The sequence below is a fragment of the Chanos chanos genome, chromosome 9, assembly GCF_902362185.1.
Source record: "Chanos chanos chromosome 9, fChaCha1.1, whole genome shotgun sequence".
In the NCBI taxonomy this organism is placed as follows: Eukaryota; Metazoa; Chordata; class Actinopteri; order Gonorynchiformes; family Chanidae; genus Chanos; species Chanos chanos.
Window position 1 is genome coordinate 29,251,867 of NC_044503.1, and position 20,117 is coordinate 29,271,983.

General features: G+C 45.2%; 2 protein-coding genes across 2 annotated transcripts; both read right to left on the minus strand.

Moving 5' to 3' along the window:
- Positions 1–450: 450 nt before the first annotated feature.
- Positions 451–12,522, minus strand: tmem245 (transmembrane protein 245). The gene is made up of 18 exons (XM_030785399.1): positions 11,911–12,522; positions 11,138–11,255; positions 10,118–10,213; positions 9,614–9,733; positions 9,284–9,445; positions 8,907–9,076; positions 6,932–6,955; positions 4,592–4,696; positions 4,357–4,439; positions 4,092–4,182; positions 3,845–3,943; positions 3,453–3,584; positions 3,185–3,307; positions 2,874–3,019; positions 2,051–2,151; positions 1,483–1,657; positions 759–953; positions 451–588 (listed from the first exon to the last, which is right to left on the minus strand). Exons 1-18 carry the CDS (start codon positions 12,520–12,522, stop codon positions 546–548), a joined length of 2,595 nt encoding a protein of 864 aa, XP_030641259.1. The 3' UTR covers positions 451–545.
- A 2,465-nt stretch (positions 12,523–14,987) lies between these two features.
- frrs1l (ferric-chelate reductase 1-like) lies at positions 14,988–18,271 on the minus strand. The gene is made up of 5 exons (XM_030785400.1): positions 18,067–18,271; positions 17,394–17,478; positions 16,693–16,831; positions 15,456–15,702; positions 14,988–15,160 (listed from the first exon to the last, which is right to left on the minus strand). The coding sequence occupies exons 1-5, from the start codon at positions 18,269–18,271 to the stop codon at positions 14,988–14,990; spliced, it is 849 nt and encodes a 282-aa protein (XP_030641260.1).
- Between the last annotated feature and the right edge of the window lie 1,846 nt (positions 18,272–20,117).

Consider the following 20,117-nt stretch of genomic DNA (forward strand, 5'->3'; position numbering starts at 1 on the left):
TAATCTTAGTTTTTGAGAGCTCACTGAATCTAGCGTCAGGGTGCTAGTCAAACTTCAGTTAAACTTAGTTTCTCACTTTATATAGCGTGAGAGCAGTAGCGGTAGTCAGGTTTTGCCGGCCAAACTTTGCATCTGAGTGCTAGCAGCTCTTAGCCTCATAGTGTTTAGTCAGCCTATCTTAGAACGAACTTGGTACCACTGGCAATCTAGACTGAAAATGAATGAGCAAAAACGGGCAACCATTTCATGGTTTTAACATATCTTCAGTATTTGGGGTGCGGCTATGAAAACGGTACATTAATACGTAGGCGGAGTAAAGGAGGCGGCTTAGCTGAACTGCCAATCAGATACCGTTTCGGGGGAGCCGAAAGGCAGACGCTCCGCCCGCTTCCAGACCCCTGCAGGACTGCGTTGGAGACCCTCTCAACTGTAAAACGCACCGAGGCAGGTTAAGCAGGGCCAGCTTCTCACAGGACAGAAGAGGAGAGTCAGCCAGCCGGGCGACAGCAGTGTGGAGATGAGCGAGGAAAACACATCCCTCTCTTTCACTCAGTCCCTTCCTTCACCGCCAGAGTATCCAAAAACAACCTGAGACAGAGAGCGTGGACGGTCAAGTATTTACCGTAATACTGCTGATACGACACGACACTTATGTTAAGAAAAGCTGAAACGACAAAAAGGTTTTCTTGTAAAACAGCGTGTCTGTGTGTTACGTAGTGGTGCGTGTGTGTGTGTGTGTGTGTGTCTGTGAGGGATACCTGTGTGTGTGTGAGGGATAGTTTCCCTGTACTGGTGTCGGCTGACTGCTGTTTGGACTCATTAACATGGCGCTGTAGATGTTGGACGCCACCACCAGTATACACAACAGGATGGGCCCAATAATCGCCCCCTCCAGACCGAGATAGTACGCTCCACCTGCTACAGCCAGACCGGTCAGGTACGGGTGGCCCCCCCTGTGTGAGGACACAAACACACACACACACACACACACACACAGAAACAATCAAACACACAAACACACACAGAGAGCCATTTATGAATGACCTTTCCAGGACTCGCAAAGAGAAAACACACACACACACACACACACACACACCAAAAGTCTACCGCTGCTCTTTGTCTAATTAGGGCTGAGGAATTGATCACAGATGGTCTAAAGAAACACACAAATGCACGCTCACACACTCACACTCACTCACACACACACACACACACACACACACACACACACACACACACACACTCTGCAAGTCATGCCTGACAGTGTCTCCCAAAGGAAGGGAAACAGATGAGATGTCCTTGGACAGTCTGATCACAGCTATCCTTCATATCCTCTTCCATCCTTAATTAAACTCACTTATCAAAGCAGCACCGTGCATTTACCAGAACAAAGACAGAGCGTTAGACAATCAAGGACAAAACACACACGAACACACACACACGGTCAGGTAAGGACGACACACACGCGCACACGCGCAGTACCCTGAGATGTCGGAGTAGATGGCCGTGTCGACGAAGTACGTGGGTAGCAGGTGACAGGTGAGGAGCAGCAGGGCACTGACCCCCTGTCCCTGGGCCAACCACAGGTCCAGCACCGCCGGCAGGGCCGCCCAGTACGTGCCCAAAAACGGCACCGCCCCCAAAATCGCTGCCATGGCTACAGAGAGAGAGAGAAAGAATGATGTGAGAGCCTGACAATAGCTCTGCGGCGCGAAAAATGTCTTTGCCGCGCCAAAGGCCTGAACTTAAGCGGGCCCGGCCAAGACAGAATTACTTCGGGCACTCGCAATAATTGAAAGATAAGCCAAAGTAAGTAAGTAAATAAATAGATAAATAAACAAATAAATGAATACTGGGAGAGAGAATGAACAGATTAGTGTCTCCCACGCATTAGGGTTTGGAACAGATGGCTCTAGGGAACGCTTTGGTAAACACAACCTGTGTCAGAGATCAACAAGCAAACAAACAAACACAAGCAAACAAACACAAGGGCTCACACACACACACACACACTGGAGAGACGCACGTCCAGCCAGGATGAGGGTTTTACCTGAGGGGATGAAGACGATGTTGATGCCGAAGATGGTGTGTGTGAGCCAAGTGTACAGGCCATAAAACGCCGCCATCTTCAGAGAGGCATCAAACACACCCCTGATCAGAGAGAGAGAGAGAGAGAGAGAGAGAGAGAGAGAGAGACTTACACTCTGATAGAACACACTGAACACATTTATACTGTACCACAACAACAAAGCACTTGTGGCTTCTGACCCCACTACACAAATACACACACACACACGCACATGCACACACACACACACACACGTCAATAGTCCCACTCCCTCCTTCCATTTCCTCTGGAGAGTAAAACATGAACTCAGCAACAGGTGCATCCTCTGGCCGAAAGACAGGGGACAACGTGTGTGTGAGTCTGTGAGTGTGTGTGTGTGTGTGTGTGTGTGTATGACATCGCGCAGAACAGGATAATGTGCTTGCCAGAGACCATCCCTCCATCCATCCATTCATCCATTGGGAGAAGAGGAAATGTGAGAGCATGCTGACAGAGCCTGTGCTTGGCGTTTATCTCGTCAGAATTAGGACTCTGAGGAATGCTGAGAGCTCCCTCTGCTGGCAGCTCCTGACTAGTGCATCTGCCTCACCAAAAGAAGGCACTTACACGGTGTGTGTTAGTGCTTCACTGTGACACAGGCGCTGTGTGCGTGTGTGTGTGCGCGTGCATGTGCGTGTCTGTGTGTGTGTGTGTGCGTGCATGTGCGTGTGTGTGTGTGTGTGCGTGCATGTGCGTGTCTCTGTGTCTGCGTGTGTGTGCGTCTGCGTGTGTGTGCGTGCATGTGCGTGTCTGTGTGTGTGCGTACCTGATGGCCTCCTCCACTGACTGTCCGACGATGTTTGAGGAGGGTCCGGGCTGGGACAGAGGGGTGAGACTAATCACCCATTTCACAGGTTTATAGTATTCCCCACTGGAGCTCAGCAAGTAGAACAGCGTGGTCAGAAAAATGACCTGCACAGACAGAGAGATGGAGAGGGAAAGAGAGAGAGAGAGAGAGAGAGAGATGGAGAGAGAGAGAGGGAGAGAGAATTATTAATTAACTAGCTTCAGTTTGTACTGAATTCACTTTGTAAGTCACAGGGTGACTCTGTCTGCGTGCGTGTGCGAGTGCTGTACCAGTGACAGGACGAAGTTTAGCAGAGCTGTTCCGCTGTGGAAGAGAACGGTGAGGAGAGTGGTTGTCGTGGAGATCAACAAACCAACATTCCGACTCATGACAACCCAGAGAGACTCCACGATCTACAACAAAACACACAGTGCACATACATATACAAACATTACTGCACAGAATAAATAACTACAGGTAACTGCATGTACTCCTAACAGGTATGTCACTACTTAGGCTGCATTACACACACACACACAGACACACACACACACTCACTGAGAGCAGTGTTTCGATGTTCTCCTGTACAAAGGAGGCGACATCCTGCCATTCGAGTATGTCTCCCAGCCAGCTGTTCTGTCTGTTCAGGTGAGCCTTGTGTCCACGGTGACGACCAGTGTGAGTCACATTCTAACAGAGAAGCCCCAAAAACACTAATGTACCTCACAACCACAAGGGAGAACAACAACAACAGAACAACAGAACTCACGTACTTCAAAGCAGAGTGACGTTAGAAGCCAAAGGTTTAGTGTGAAAGAACAACATTGCCGTATTAATAAATTATTTTTAATATGGCAATAATGGATCATAAGAATACAGACTCAGAGGCTGAATAAAGAGATATTTGGTATGAGTGTCATAGTTCGGGGGTTTTGTTTTCAGAGAGTTACCTTAACAAACCAGGAGTGGTAGAGTCTGTCCCATAGTTCCAGAACCTGCTTCTCAATGACTGCCGTGTTATTCACCTTTTCACCCAGCATCTTATGCAACTGTACACGCACACACACACACACACACACATATACACACACACACACACATATACACACGCACACACACACACACACACACAATGGTATGATAATCAGCACGCAATCACACCCGGACAGTGACAAATTCTCTCTCTGTCACTCTCACCTTGTGTGTTATCCATTCTCGACCGTGTTGGTAAACGTTAGTGGCGGCTGAGTTCAGAGCCTTCTGAACCACACGAGCCTCTGGGAGCCAGCTACAATACACACACACACACACACACACACACACACAGATTGCAGATTGGACAATTAAGTTTAATGTGTATAGTAAATCACCATCTGCAGGGTTGATTGGTTTCTGTGTTTGACTAATGTGTGTGTGTGTGTGTGTGTGTGTGTGTGTGGGTGTGTGTGGGTGTGTGTCTTACTTCGCCCACTCCGGATGGTTTGAGACAGTCTCGTTAATTAAGTTGCTAGTAACTTCGACGATGTGGACGCTTTCATGGTGCACCTACACACAAAAGATCGTAAAGATCTGAACGAACTGGCGGTGGTCTGGATTAAACAGCGGCCGGGGTTACATATGTACTGTGGTGTCCAGTATATTACCATAGCAGTCAACAGCAGGGCCATTATGTTACCAGTATACTACCAGTATATTACCATAGCAGTCAAGAGCAGGGCCATTAACAGCGTCCCAGTGACCAACAGGAAAATGATGAAGATACTGATCAGCTTATCCAGTGAGCGCTCCAACCAAACAATCATCTACAGAGAGAGAGAGAGAGAGGGGGGAGAGAGAGGGGGGGAGAGAGGGGGGGGGGGGGGAGAGAGAGAGAGAGAGAGAGAGAGAGAGAGGGGGGAGAGAGAGGAGGGGGGGGGATGGGGAGAGGGGGTATAGATTGGCTTTCATTACAGACAAACGTGGGACCATGCAAGTGAATGCAGACACACAGAGAAACCTGTTTCCACCTCTTGTCTTCAGTAACCAGCAGGAGTCACACTTCACAAGGCAATACACAGGCCCTCTCCTCTCCTCAAAACCATGACATTCCAAACCAAGACATTTCCCTCCCCCCCCGCTCCTTCTCTCACTCCCCTAACCAGTCTACAGCGGCCGGACAGGCGAAACGCAAAACGGACAACAGTCGGACAACGTCTTTGCGACGTCTTAACTAGACCGTTTCTACTTTCCCAGACTCTGCAGAACCTTCCGGAACAGAATGGAAAAAAGGGAAGGAACTGTCTCTTTTTTTCGTTTTTTTTTTCTTTTCTGTTTAATCTTGGCTTATCTTCAAGTAACAAACAATCCACTCCTCACACACGTAGCAGAGAAGAGTCAAACAGAAAAAATCGTTAGCCCTCAAGAACACCCAGACCGTTAGCATGCCACTTCACTCACACAGCACTTTTATGCTGAGACCTAAAACACTATTCCCCCTTTCAGTCTCTGCCTCTTCACCGTATTCATCTCGTTCTGTGTTTTAATGACCGACACAGAGCCAATCTGTTCACACACAGACTGTTTACTCTACCCCTTTTTTTGGAAAAAGGGTGTCGTGCTTTTGGCTGGTGTACCAGGTTTCTCTGTGTACTCAGCGGGAACATTTGTCCTGTTGGATACACTTGCATGTCTAAATTTGTTTTGTTTTTATGTTTAAGGGGGGGCTGTTAGTTTTTGAGTGTTATCCTTGTGTAGACTGTAGTGAATGACGAGGCCGTGTTAGTCATTTAAGTCGATCAGTCCGACGTTTTTTGTTTTTTTTTTTCCGCCGAAGCGGGAGAGATTGCTGACTCAGACTCCGAGCGTAGAAACCCCCGTCCCACCTCCCGCTTTACTCCTGCCCCGCCCCGCCCCGCCCCCAACGGTGACTTGGGACGAGAAAGTTTCCCTGACCATCTGTGTCTAATTTGGCTGACACTGTTCATTACCTGCTTTGGCTTTGGTCCATTTATTCACTTCATCAGCGGATTCTCTTCAACGTTAAAACAACAGCGGTAACCAAACCAACACGGACATGCGAGAGAACGTGTTCTTTTTCCTCTGGATTCACCACGGTGGCGTAAAAACCTTACCAGTAACATTTTAACTTTTTAACTTTGTCATCTTTCAAAATCCTGAACTGGGTTACAAGTATCGGGAATTGTTTGGTTGGTAAAGCAGCGCCTGCGATGTTACGTGTGTTGTCCCCATGTTTACTTACCTGTGAATACCACCCAAAGCATGACCAGATTAACCCAATCCAACATCCCAAATCCCAATCCCATGTCTGAGGATCAGGTAATTCCCACAACACCTCCCACAAAAATCCAGATAAACCAAACCTCCACCCCCCCCCCCCCTCCCCCCACAGCTCCTTCTCCAAGCCCCACCGCACTGACGGACAGGAGTAAACCAGCACCCACCTCCCAAACCCTCTCCCACTTTACCTGTCTCTCTCTCTCTATCGCTGTCTCTCCATGCACCTCACTCACTCCAAAGCCAACCAGCAAAGCCAAATATCTACAGCTGTGGAAGGTTCTGGAGCCAATATGAAATCTATATCTCCGTGACAACCAGGAACCAAATCTAGGCACGCCCGGATGTGAAGGTTCAGAAGCGCGTGGGGTTGTTTGTTTTTCGGCGAAGTTTCATCGGAAATTTGGATCGACTGATGAGATGGATGTTGTTTTTCTTTTTTTTTACCGGTTAAAGAGGCACGCACACCCTTCCACAGCTCCCGAAACAAAACAAAACAAAAAATAAGTCACACACACACACACACACAAGAAATAAACTACAGCAGCAACAGTAAGCCTGCGAGCTCAGCAAAGAACAGAAGGATGGAGGGATGACAGTGGATGAAAGGCGAATTTAAAAAAAAAAAAAAAAATTGAGCATCAGTCCAAGCTTCTAGTGAGTATGCACACTAACACTCTTTCATTCTCTTCCCCTCGTTCTTTCTTTCTTTCTTTCTCTCTCTCTCGTTCTCTCACTCTCTCTTGCTAGTGCGGGTCATTTACCTGCTTGTTAAGCCAATGCCACAGCTTTGAGGAGGGAGACAGAGAGACAAACCAGATCATTAGATTACAACCAATCAAGAGTGCAGGGGGGTGTTCCAGACAGCGGGTTCAGTGAAAACTCAAGAGTTAGTTCACTCAGAGTAAGTTGTAAACCGTCTAATAGAAGAGCCCTATGGCCTCAATCTCCTAGCAAAACAAAGCCATGGGGCACTTCTATTAAGAGGTTTACTACTTGCTCTGTGTTAACTAACTCAGAGTTTTCACCAAACCCGCGTTCTGAAATACCCCCCAGGAAAGCAGCAAACAACAACAACAACAACAACAACATGGTTTCCAGGTGTTGAAGAGAACTAGATTGGACTGGATGGTGGACAAGGCAGGAAAACATTCTGATAGGATAATAACAGGTGCACAAAAAGTTTAAAATCGGATTGGATAAGTGAAAAGGGGATGCAGCAGTCTCTCTGAAGACGTGCTTTTTTTTTTTTTTTTCAAATTAATTTGGTGTATTAACAAAAAAAAAGGTGCAAGTTGTAGATTCTACGTGAGGAAGGGAAGACACAGGGTTAACACAAGCTGAAAAAGAGGTTCTCTCTCTCTCTTTTTTTTTTTTTTATTACCTCCTCCACCTCTCATTTTCCTGCAGGAGGAGAAACGTGTGAGGAAAGGGAGGTTACAGTAAAAAACATCAGGACGCACATCAGAGAGGTTAGGGACACAGACCTATCACAAAATACCAGGTGAAGAACCAATCAGAGTTCATCTGTGGTGTCGTCAATCAGAACGCATTGAGAGTAATGAAAGAAATATCAAAACCAAAATCAACACAAACGCAGGGGGTCAGTCACACCCCCTCCCCCCCCCCCCCCCCCCCCCCTTACTCTAATGTGTCTATGTGGGCGAGGAAACATACACGCTTTAAGATCAGGCTTAGTAACAGTAAGTTCAACTTTGTCATATCCTGTACTAAAATTAAAACGTTTTTAAATGAGAGGGGGGTAAGCGTCCGTGCTGGGGAGCAAAGGCCTTAAAATGTCCAAACGGCGCATTCTGGAAGATCTAGAACGTTCTGTACGTTAGATTTCTTCACTCAAAACGAGCAAATCAACGCGGTTCTCGACCCAGAGGAGCCCACGTGTCGACTTCAGGTCCACGCCGCCGCGGGACGGCTGGCAACCTGAAACGACCTCGTTCAGCTAATTACCATCTGTTTGACTTAAAGAGAAAACTAGACGAAGAAAAAAAAAAAGAAAACGTTTTTCAGGTCACCAAGACACATCTCAGTACACGTCTAAACTAAAGTGCGTAACTTGGCTCCCTGAGATAAACACAGCCAAATCAAGAGAAGGCTGCCTCTGTGACCTCAAATGTGCCAAACTATTTAAACACACAAATCACGGTCCAGCTCCCATATATGGTTTGGTCATGTAAAATATATATCTAGACACTGACAAGACTGGAGCATGTACTAACAGAAGACAGATGGAGACAGTCTTGCATTTGAAAAAAAAAACAACAAAATTTTATAATATACAAATATTTCAAACAAAGCGAGCGCCTTCCTCCTTTTTGATCATTCAAATCTTGAATTCTAGAAGCTTCCATAGACAAGAAGCACATGCACATAACATTCATCATTCTCTGTGAGTTTTCTCATCTCTAAATAGACCAGGCATCTGCAGCTGTTACTGCTCCCTGATACATACACAAGAACCAGCGATGAAGACAAGCAGTGTGTGTGTAAGTTTGTGAGAGAGAGAGAGAGAGAGAGGGGGAGAGAGGGAGAGAGACAGAGAGAGAGAGAGAGAGAGGGGGAGAGAGGGAGAGAGAGAGAGACTCTATGTATGTGTGTGTGTTTGTGTGTGTGTGTGTGTGTGTAAGAGAGATAGAGAGAGAGAGAAAACCTTTTGCATGTGAGGGTGAGATGTGTGAAGACAACAGCTGAAAATGTGGACTTGGCTGTGAGAGACGTTACCTTGGTATCGACCCGCAGGAGGAACTGAGCCAGGCCTCTGATTGGTCCAGGCAGCAAGGCATCCTGTCTTTCTTTAACAAACCGCTCAACCACTGCCCACCATGACACCAACGTCCTCTCAGCGAAGTCCTTCAGCCCAAAATGCACCACCAGCTTTTTCAACATCCACACTGCAACATATGCATACGCACTGTAACATATGCACACGCACTGTAACATATGCATCCACACTGTAACATATGCATATGCACTGTAAAATCATAAGCACATGTAAAGTTATACAGTGACAATATTGTGCCGCTAAAACAGTACATACACGCACACCCACACCCACACACACTCCCACACTCACACCCACACACACACACCCACATTACCTGCCACAGGGATAGGGAGGAGCTGCAGGATCCACAGGTTGAGCCAGATCTGCACTAGTACTATAGCCCAGGCCAGCAGAATGAAGTAGATGTCACTGGCCTTCTCTTTATGTAGAAGACTCCGGATCTCGGGACGCACACGCTTGGGACTCTGGGAAGAATCTGGAGAGAGAGAGAGAGAGAGAGAGAGACCCAAAACCCTGTCACACAACCATTTATATAATCTCAATATCTTTGCCAGCAGGGTCATAAAGATTCTTTTATCTCTGCGCTGGCAACGTGAGAATATGTAACTGTGTGTGTGCGTGCGTGTGTGTGTGTGTGTGTAACCTCTGGGTGCTGCAGTGGTGTCCCCATCCTGTTTATCTTGCCCTGTGAGACTGCTGCTACAAGAGATAGCCATGTAGATTGTGTTAGCAGCAAAGGACAACACTTGTCCTGGGAGTTCCCCTAGAAAGAATGAGAGAGAGAGAGAGAGAGAGAGAAGAGGAAGACACAGAGTGATAGAGAGCAAAATAATAAGAAAGGGAGAGTGTGTACTTAATCACCAGAAACGCAGGCACATTAAAACAAACCTGTGATGCGGATTCCTGTCAGAAAAGATAAGCAAAGCTAGGTAACGAGGTTGAGATTCTAAGCTCTGATCTGCCTTCAATAAAAAAAAATCTTTTAATCAAACCAGCTACATACTGTGGGAAAAAAAAAGAGATATATATATATATATATATATATATATATATATATAAAAAGTAGGTGCTAAAGATAATACTCCTATTTACTTTGCTCTCTCTGTCTTGTCTCATCGCTTCTTTCACTCATTCTCTCTTTCCTCACCTTTCCCTGGGACTTGGGGCTTCTCGTGAGTGCCGACGATCAGTAGAAAGACCACCACCACAAACACAGGCACACGCCACGAGCCTGTCAGAGAGACTTAAGAGAGAGAGAGGAACAGATACTGGAACTTGCTACAGCACAGAATGAATTACACAACTGATCAATAACACTTCTTAATAATAACGGCTTTGAAGTTTTAGCGGCTGCTGACTGAGTCATTTTGCTAAGCAAACACATTTGCATGTTTGTGGTTGAATGGAGGCTCATGTGTGTGTGTGTGTGTGTGTGTGTGTGTGGGTATGTGTGTGTGTGGGTGGGTGTTTGTGTGTCTACTTCCTTCACATCATAGATAAGCTTTGAATTTACAGTGCCTGAACAAACCTGCTGTGTTTTAAAACTTGAGGAGGCCGTTAAGGGGCGAGGGGGAGGGATGACTTCCCGTGCTAGTACACGTCCACTCAAATGTCCCATCATAAGGCACACAGGCCTACCTTTCACATTTCAGCACAGAAGAGCTTAAGTTCAGCTCTCAGCACATCACGGACTAAAGATAGTCCACAAGGAGTCACAGTCGACTCTAAATGTAGCAGTGAGATTCAACAGCATTCAGCAAAGGCAAAAAACACACACACACACACACATTCACACTCACACACATATAGGCTTCATACCGAGAAATGTGTCTGTGTGTGTGTGTGTGGGTGTGTAGAGTGTAGACACAATTTGTGCATGCAGCAAACGTATAGCATATCTTCAGGGTGTGAATTTACAGTAAATGTATAACTAGGCTGTAGCAAAATAGCCTGACTGTTGTCTCTCAGTGAAAACGAATAGAAATGACCGTTTGAAAATGAACTAACCAATCACAGAGCTCCCCCTGACTTTACACTTTCCGTGGGGGAACACTACGGCCTGTTTACGCAAATCCAAGGCCACTGAACTGCATCTTAAAAGCCGAGCTACAGGGAGTTTGTTCATCAGTTATCAACAGATGTATACCTTTCACACGGTGAGTCTTACCCAGATAGAAAATGAGAGCGGCCCATACTGGTACCGACATTGCACGCAAGTATCCCTCCATGCCAGGGGTCCATTTAAACACCACTGCCAATACATAACCAAGCACCAGTGTGCCAACCTGAGAAAGGCAAAAGAGGGAGAGAGAAGAAATTTAGACGAGATTAACTATCGGAGTAATGAATTAAAGCGGACTCCAAACAGATTAATTCATCTTAATCCTAAACAGACACGACCGTCGTAACGTCTTACATTATAGTATTTATTACTGAAATAAGATACCGTTAGTGCTTTGCGTGACATTTGACTTAGAGAAGCCCTGATGTTCAAAAATACACATGTCTCGGCTCAAACCTCATCATCCCGAGACGGAGCAGCATGTTGGAACATGATAAATCATTTCATTCGCCTCAAGATCTGATTACTGAATGCCACAGTGAATCGTAAACGAAGCGTGCAGAGGGCGGTACCCGACCGTGGTCGACTCTCGTCGCCTTTGGAAGCCTTCAGCTTTCAAATTAGTTCTGACCCAAAAGGTTAGAATAACACGTTTAGAATAACACGTCAAGTACAAACCACGATGGAGTAATTTACTTTACCTGCTAATTATTCGCTTTCATATATTTGTCTTTTATAGCTTAAGTCGGTGCATGAGGAATTTGAAAGTGTCTACCACTTAAACAAAGCCGTCATACCCCTGTGACCTAATACAATAGGCGTTTGTCTAGCTGGCGGTCGGGGGTGTGTCTCACACATATTCTGAGAAGCACAATTACCCAGAGAGCGTTGAAGTAGTCCAGCGCACAGCAGATGACTGAACAAACGTGTCCGAGGATCACTTGCATCCCGATGACACTCCAGGACAGGTAAAGGAAATAAAGCAACGGCGCTCCAGCTCCAATCACCAGCAGAACCTTGAGTCGCTCCAGGACCAGCCCGCCGAGCGTCTCCACCCCATGGTTCACACACCACACCGGCACCAGTAGCGTCCCCACGACTATCGGCGTCCCACTCTCTTGTAAACCGCTTAGCCACCGCCGACCTAGGCGAGCTAAAGAGTATTTAAACGGGTGAAGAAAAGTTCCACAAAGCACGGCCCAGAGCAACGGCCGTAGAAAGGCCTCCAAAATAAAATAAACCAGCACTGCCGCTCCACAACAGATAGCCACAAAAATCATCGCCCCGGTATTGTAGAAGGCCTGTTTGATATTTTTGTCGAACTTGAGGGACGACGGTTGATTTAGCAGCTGGCTAACCATGCCGACCGCTGGTTGTACAGTCTCGCTGAAGGACACGTAGCGTGGTCGGGAAGTAAGCGGAGTGTCCGGCTCCGCGGCGGTTATGGTTGCGGGATCATCCTCCATACCCGGGCCGTCCGTGTCTGCCATGTTCGCTGGCTGTTGCTCAGCAGCTCCCCTAGTTACTGTCAGCTGAGGAATTTGCGGATAGGGAAGGGGAAAAACGGATGACGTAGCTCGTGGTCAACACTGTGGGAAATGTAGTGTTACAACCCCTACCATGTAAATTACGTTTTTTAGACCGCTTCAGCACGTAGAAGAGACCCAAACCTGTTGTAGTGATCGGTGCAACTGAAAGTAAGCTATGTAACGCCCCCTTTCACGAAGCCTGTTTATTCTGGGTCTATGAGGAAGTTGGCAGTTAACGCCACGGTTGTGGTCAGGCTTTGAGCAGCTGGTGCAGCCAAATCAGTGGAAATGACTTTTTTTTTTTTTTACCAAGAGGCTCTTTCAAAGAATTGACTTTTTAACGCTGCGAATGTAGAAAACTTTTCTCCCCTCATAGAATTTTTTTTATTAAAAATACCCAGTTGCAAACTGAATGTAAAACTACACAACTGAAATAAGATATTCATACATATACTTCCAATAAGACATGGTTACTGTCTTGAAATATATCGTCACGCAACGTACTATTCCGTGCGTTTGCCAGGATTCATTCATGTCAACAGAGCGAGGCTTAGACTTTGTACAAACGCGTGGAGTAAGTTTGATTATGCGGTTCACAAAAATAAGATGAGGACAGAAATTGCGCTTTAAATATCTCGTTACATTTTAATATATTGTTAGCACAGCAAAATGTAAAACACAGAGTAGGGAGGCATTTTCCAAGTAAAAAGATCAATATCTATTTAGCCAATGTGCAGTAGGAGAGAGATAAGGAGAGAGAAAAAGAGTGCTGTAGTTATCACCCTGTCACGGGCAGACACGTAACTGTCTCCTCAGGGATCATAGATAGATAGATAGATAGATAGATAGATAGATAGATAGATGGGGGGGAGGGGGGGGGGCTATAGTGTAACACATATGATTCTCATGGCTTTAAACCTTTTACTGTGCCTGGTCGTTATTGCATATCGTCTAACTCATCTAATACTTCCATTTATCATAGATCAGTTTCTGACAGATACTCTTGAATTCACATACAGTTAGTAACATCACATAAATATACTCTGCCTTTCCTTAACACACAAATCAAGTCATAATTATCCAGATCATTCTTATTTAGGCAAAACCCTACAAAACATGTGAACAAGATATCAAAATACTACTTCAAACTGTTTAACTCCACATCCGTTTCCTCATCTTGTGTGATACTGTACAAACATTTGAAATGGCACTAAAATAATCCCATCGACCCATCCAGGTTTAACCTGGTGTCTGTTTGAACCTCAGGGCACTGCTGGTATGTCTTGGCGTGTGGTCTTCTGATCCAGTTTTAGTTCTGGTCCAAAAGGAAACAGGGCTTAAGTCTTAGGTCAGAGTAAATGACGTAAAAACATGCATCCGCCGGCTCCACGCATTTGTTATGCTTCTATAACGCCGCTGGAATTATAACAACGTAATTAACTGGTCATACTGATTGTCTTATGAATCCTAGTTATGAGTTGTAGCATGAATCACTACTGATTTTTTGTATTCACAGTCTGTTTAAATGCAAATATAACTTATTTAATTACAAGCGTCTTCTCGAAAGTTTGTGCTGTGAGTGAGCGTGTATGGGTAACGTATTCAAACTTATTGTTTTCAGCTGAATGCTAAAAGGAGAAGCCGAACCCTAAGCCTCAACTGTTCGAAAACTGAGGAACTTAAATTTCTTTCGATTCTCCAATTCCACATCCATATTTTCAGTTCCACATTAATGAACGTCGTTATATTTTAGCACTGACTGTAGGATTATTGCGGGCGCGTCAAAGCGCCCCCTAGTGGTTAAAGAGGTATAACAAATACAATACCGTTTACAGCACTGGGCCGCCTGTGCTACTAGAAACGAATGGTCTTTACGCCAGAGAATATTACATGCAACAGTGAACAGCGAGTGTTTGCAACCGACGTGACGTACAGAATTATCGTGAGCATCCAATAGGAGAGAACGGGCTGCAACTGCCGCTAAGTCAGGGAAAAAAAATCTTTTGTACCTCTGACAAACGGCTACAGCTTAACGCTGAGCTTTGTACGTGGAGAATCTCTGCTGTGCTTAAGGCAAAACGTATGAACCCCAATATTTCAGCATATGCTGTGTCTAGGTATTCCACTTCTAAAATTAAAACTAGATCCGTATACCCAATTACATTATAGTTAATTGAAGTTTAGCTGACCATAGACTGGACACTATTAGCCCTGTTATGTATTGTTACAGATATACGTTCATAAAATGATTTATGGCAGACGCTCTGTTTTTAAAATACTCTCTGTCTCTTCCTTTATGGCAACCTCCATGTCACTCCCTCTTCTAATTAGTGCATCCTTCCTCATTGCCGTGGTGACCTCCCTCCATCTGTACTCTATGGCAACCTGCCCTGGTCTACGTGATGGTGGACAGCTGGTTGCCACGGTTACGGGGTGCCCATGAGCAGGTAGAAGGTGAGGGCGACGATGAGGAGGAGACAGAAAGGGGAAGAGAAGGTCTGATAGGTCGACGAGGGCATGAAGATGTCCTCATATTTGTAAATGCTGATCATGTGATCAGACACGGGAGGGCTGTCGATGTCATGCCGTGTTATGGAACCTGACCAAAAAAAAAAAAAAAAGAAAGATTCAAGGTCAGAAAACTGTCTATACATTCAACCCTGATACCAGCACCACGTTACAGGTCCTGGCGATGTTAAAGGCTGGAAAACATTGAGGCAAAGTTTTGTTTTAGATAACATTCACAGGTGATTCAAATACATGCAAAGACATGGCTACTGATGGACAATTTCACTCATTCTCTGAGTCTGAATATTCATGCACTTGGCAAGACCCAAGGTAATAAAGTAGCTCCAGCTTCAATGTGTTTTACACACACACACACACACACTCACCCTGTATAGCAGGGCCCCAGGCGAACAGGTAATACCAGCTCAGGTGCAGGTCGACCAGCGTCTCCTCCCGCGGCACGTAGAGCGGGCGTTTGAAGCGGCAAGTGACGCGGTTGCTCTCGAAGATGCCCTCCTCGTCCCGGGCGGGGTTGCGTTTGATCTCCTTTGCCCACTGGCCCACGTTATAGAAGTGATGGATCCTCACGCGCCCGTTGTCGTCGTGGACGCAGCCCATGACATCGTCGCCTCCCTGAGAAAGGGGTCACGTTTACTCAAATCCTCATTGGCTGTTTCCTGAACAACGACTGTTCTTTCCTGTTGTCCGCAAATAAACACCCTAATTTTTTTCCTTCCTCATTTTTTCCCCTCTTTTTTTATTTTGAAATTTCAGAACATTCAGTCTTAATTAGTCAGAGCGGCCCCTCACACGCTGTGGCTACCTCGGTCAAGGAGAAGGAGAACCTCTGATATTTGTGAGGTAAATACCCTCGTTTTTTGGGGGGGAGTTTTTCACACAATGAGCTAACAGAGCAGTGTGACATGTTTGGAAGAGACTGCCATTGGCTGAGCTCTACGCTGCGACAACCACCTTGCCAATCAGAGGTGACCAGAGCTGAATGAGAGAGGGTGAGAGAGTGTGTGTGGCCCGGGCAGACACACACCCATGTGGAACACAGCCGAATTCAAACAGCATGGGAAAAATAGTACAAAAACATGTTATCGACAGCAGATCCTTTAAATATCACTGAGCACTGATCTCAGAACAGAATTTCCTATAAAGCTGAACACTCAACTGCCTGAAAAACCTGATCTCAGAACAGGTTAATGATTCCAATGCTTAACATACTGACGCTTTCATTAAAGAATGTTCCTATTGAGAGGGTTTGTGTCAAGAAAAACAATGATCATTTTCTCTCTCAGTGCTAAACAAAGATACAATGCAATCATGCATTAAGCACTGTTTTCTGATTGGGTGCTCATCCTAAGGGGTGTTGTTCTCTGATTGGACACTGATCCAGAGGACTGTTCTTTAGGTCATTACATAAAACTATTAATCTACACTCTACTTTTACCTGACCAAAAAAAACTTTTGTTTTCATTGTAACTGGCTACAGGCTGTTTTGTGACATAGTTATACTTCTGTCTAGGAAAAGAAGTTAAACAGTGTTCTGCTTCACTTCGCCATTCAAAAAACGTTTGTTCCTCTCTCGCGCTCTTTCATTTTCTCTTCTTTTCTCACCATTTTCTTGTCGGAGGAGAAGCCGACGGCCACCCAGCCGTCTGTGTCTGCGCTGAGTTCAAACTCCACATCCGTCCCAATACGTCTATAACTCAGGAAATAGTCACAGGTCTCAGCATCGCAGCCTGGTTTCCCATACCTGCGCACACACACAAACACACACACACGTTATATACACCTTCTTAACAGGTACATTCACAGATATGCATACAGTATACACGCAATGTATGGGAGAACTGATGTCCGCGTTTGGTTACTATGTTTGGTTACTATGTCACCATGTGTCTAAATTATAAATTTAACATTTCCAAATAGACGGGAAGATTGACCAACGCTACTATTCTGCAAAACCCTAACGTGGCGGAAGATGTGCATTCATGTTTGATGTTCCAGAATTTTCTGCTGACTGCCTTTAGCTTGACTGGTCAGGCTTGCATTAGAAACACATGAGTGTGCACAAGACTAGAGCTGAATATAAGACTCTAACGTCACAGTAAGTGCTATTTCAACATGTTTCATCATGCTCTGTTGATCACCAGTTACTGCGACTACACATCTCCATTATGGAAAACAGCACAAGTACATTAGAATTGTCAGGGGTTTATTCTCTTTTAAAATAGCACTTTATTATAACTATTCTCCTCTCTCTCTCTCGCTCTCTCTCTCTCTCTCTCGTTCACTGTTTATCTCCTGTTACTCACCTGATGCACCCTTTAGTGACTCCACAGTCGCTGACTTTAATGCGGGCGAACGGGTCGACGGGAGGCGCGGTGGGGAAAGGGTACCCTGAGGGCGCCATCACAAAACAATGTTACACAAGGGAATCCAATTAACAGAGTTTTTATGCAAGACTATGTTCTCATTTATATCCACTGAAAAATCCAAACAAATGACGTTATTGTTGTGCATAGGCTCTCATCTGAACTCGTTGTGCAGTCAACGTATGGGGTGGTTAAGTGGGGGGGGGGGGGGGGGGGGGGGGTCGACCGGATGTAGATAGTTTCCCCCAACGCTACAGCGGGGTGCTGACCAAGGTGCTGATCGCGGGCTATGCGGTTCACCGAAGGATTATTTAAGTGTTTAATACAAGGGCCTAGTCACCACTTAACGTCAATCAATAAACCAACCAAACAAATACACAAACAAACAAGATCTGGTGATTATTATAATTAACCGATCAGTAATCTTTTATAACACAAGAACACATCATAAGCTATGAGAGGCGTCGGAGCCATCAGCGGGGTTCCAATGCTCTACTGAATGCCATTCTCAGCTTCTTGACTATTCAAAAAATGCACTTCAAAAGCAAAGCGAAACGCCGGGATAATTCATTTGATTGGCTAAAAAGGCAGTAAACGATCACTGTTTGTTTACCCTCGTCGGAAAGGTATCTGGACTCTAGGAACTCCGAGGCAAAGGTGCTGTATGAATCCTTATGCGGTTCCGCATGCCCCGGTTCGCCGTGGTCTCCATGGCCGGTCCGGAGTGCATTATCATCAGTCGGACTGGCTTCGGTTCCTCGCCAAAACTCTAGTTCCAGCAACAGAATGAGCTGCAGCAGACTGGGCAAGGGTAACATGACTTCGTTCAACCCAAGCGATGCTATTTAAAGATATTACGAATAGATGGGGATACGGGTTGTCCCTCGCATTTCAGTGCTTAGCTTCGGCTATACTAACGTCAATCAACTCATTATACATTCTGATAAGATAAGTGAATAACCTAGCCAATAACGCAGTATTTTGTTCTTCGGTCTAACCGGGCAAGGGAGGGGTATGGATGCGGAGACTCGGAATATGACTGGTGAATAGGGCAAAACCAATCCGCTCCGAGAGGGATTTACGACACATCAGATTTACTTTCACTCTATTCGCAGTCTCCATTGTGAAAGTGGAGACATATGCCTTTAAAAGAGGCTTATCGCGATTCTCCATAGCCATGGTTGAGAGGCTTATTTATCAGGCAGTCCTAAAGACATTTTTTTTCTTGTTTTTTTGCGACGCGTTGGTTTGGTCCAATCGCATCCCCGACTCTCCGTTTCCTCTCTGCCTCTTCTGTCTTTCCCTCAGCGTTAATCGATAGACTGTCAGACTAGCGTTCCAATAGGAAACCGCTACGTGCTCTAGCATTAATCAGTCCATTGTTGAAATATTCATTCAGTGCTTGGCCCATTTTAGAGTCGTCTTGTAATGTTCTAAGGAATTTCACAGAACTGTGGATGCGCACAGAGCTAGACAGATATTTATAAGTCCGTACAGTCAGTGAAGATGTATATAGTTTATTTTAAGGTTAAACACTCAACAAATTAATTCATTTATCTCAGTATATTAATTATGCATGTAAGTGTGGATGGAAGTGGTTGAATGGACGGATAGACGGATGGATGGATGCAGGGATGAGTGCGTGTAACAAATAGCAGATGGATTTGTGCCTCTCAGAAAAGAAAAAAAAACACATCTCTAAGGTTCCCTGTTGCTCTGACATGGCTTTATATACACATTATTCTGACTGACTGACATGCAGTTCCAGCTCTTTGTCATCATTGTAAAATCCCTCAGAGACAAAATAAAAGTCCCAGAGACAGGTTGTGGAAAGAGCTCTAACAGGGCGATTTTTTAAAACTGTCCACCAGTGTACTTGGTGCTTAATGACATATAGCACAACAGCATCCAATAGAACTGTCACACTCAGTCGGTTTCTTACTCCTGTGTGTGTGCGTGTGTGTGTGTGTGTGTGTGTGTGCGCGCACGCGTGTGTCTGTGTGTGTGTGTGTGTGCGTGCATGCGTGCGCATGCAAGTGTGTGTGTGTGTGTGTGCATGTGTGTGTGTGTGTGTGTGTGTGTGTGTGTGTGCATGCGTGCGCATGTCAGTGTGTGTGTGTGTGTGTGTGTGTGTGTGTGATTCTGTCTGACAGACTTACATTTTTACCAAAATGTTGCACGACCAATCCCAATTTCAAGTTGATGTCTTTTAAAAGCTAATATTTCTAAAATCTCTACACTGCTTGCTTCTACTTATGGCTTACACTAATCCATTTTACTGTACACTGATATGTGTTATTACTCCATTGATATGAAACTCTTATTTGGTGTAAATCATGCTTTTGTTGGACTCTGTGACAACTTGAGAGGCTTTGAGAGACTTTTCGTGCTTGGCATTAAGATGGCGAAAGTCCAACAGTGGAAATGTGTCCCTGAACTCTGTAAACATTTATCATTATGCAAGTTTGTGCATATTTACAAATCTCCATCAGGTATACCATTAAAATGACAACACCTATGACAGAAACCCCCCCCCCCCAACTGTAAATAAATATTGAATAATGAAATACATATATGTATTTATGCAATGCTTATCTTTTATGATTTTGAGGAGGATCTTAGCTGTTGATCGTGGAACAATGGCTTTTAAGGTTTCAGGGAAGA

Bases quoted from the DNA above. Each gene is read 5' to 3' on its own strand.
- tmem245 (XM_030785399.1), bottom strand. From the start codon at position 12,522: ATGGCAGACACGGACGGCCCGGGTATGGAGGATGATCCCGCAACCATA. The intron at 11,256-11,910 runs GTAATTGTGCTT...TGCCTTTCTCAG, and splicing joins ACTACTTCAACGCTCTCTGG to GTTGGCACACTGGTGCTTGG. The intron at 2,152-2,873 runs GTACGCACACAC...CTCTCTGATCAG, and splicing joins TCAGTGGAGGAGGCCATCAG to GGGTGTGTTTGATGCCTCTC.
- frrs1l (XM_030785400.1), bottom strand. From the start codon at position 18,271: ATGTTACCCTTGCCCAGTCTGCTGCAGCTCATTCTGTTGCTGGAACTA. The intron at 15,703-16,692 runs GTGAGAAAAGAA...CCCCTTTCTCAG, and splicing joins TCTCCTCCGACAAGAAAATG to GGAGGCGACGATGTCATGGG. The intron at 15,161-15,455 runs GTGAGTGTGTGT...TTTTTTGGTCAG, and splicing joins CTGGGGCCCTGCTATACAGG to GTTCCATAACACGGCATGAC.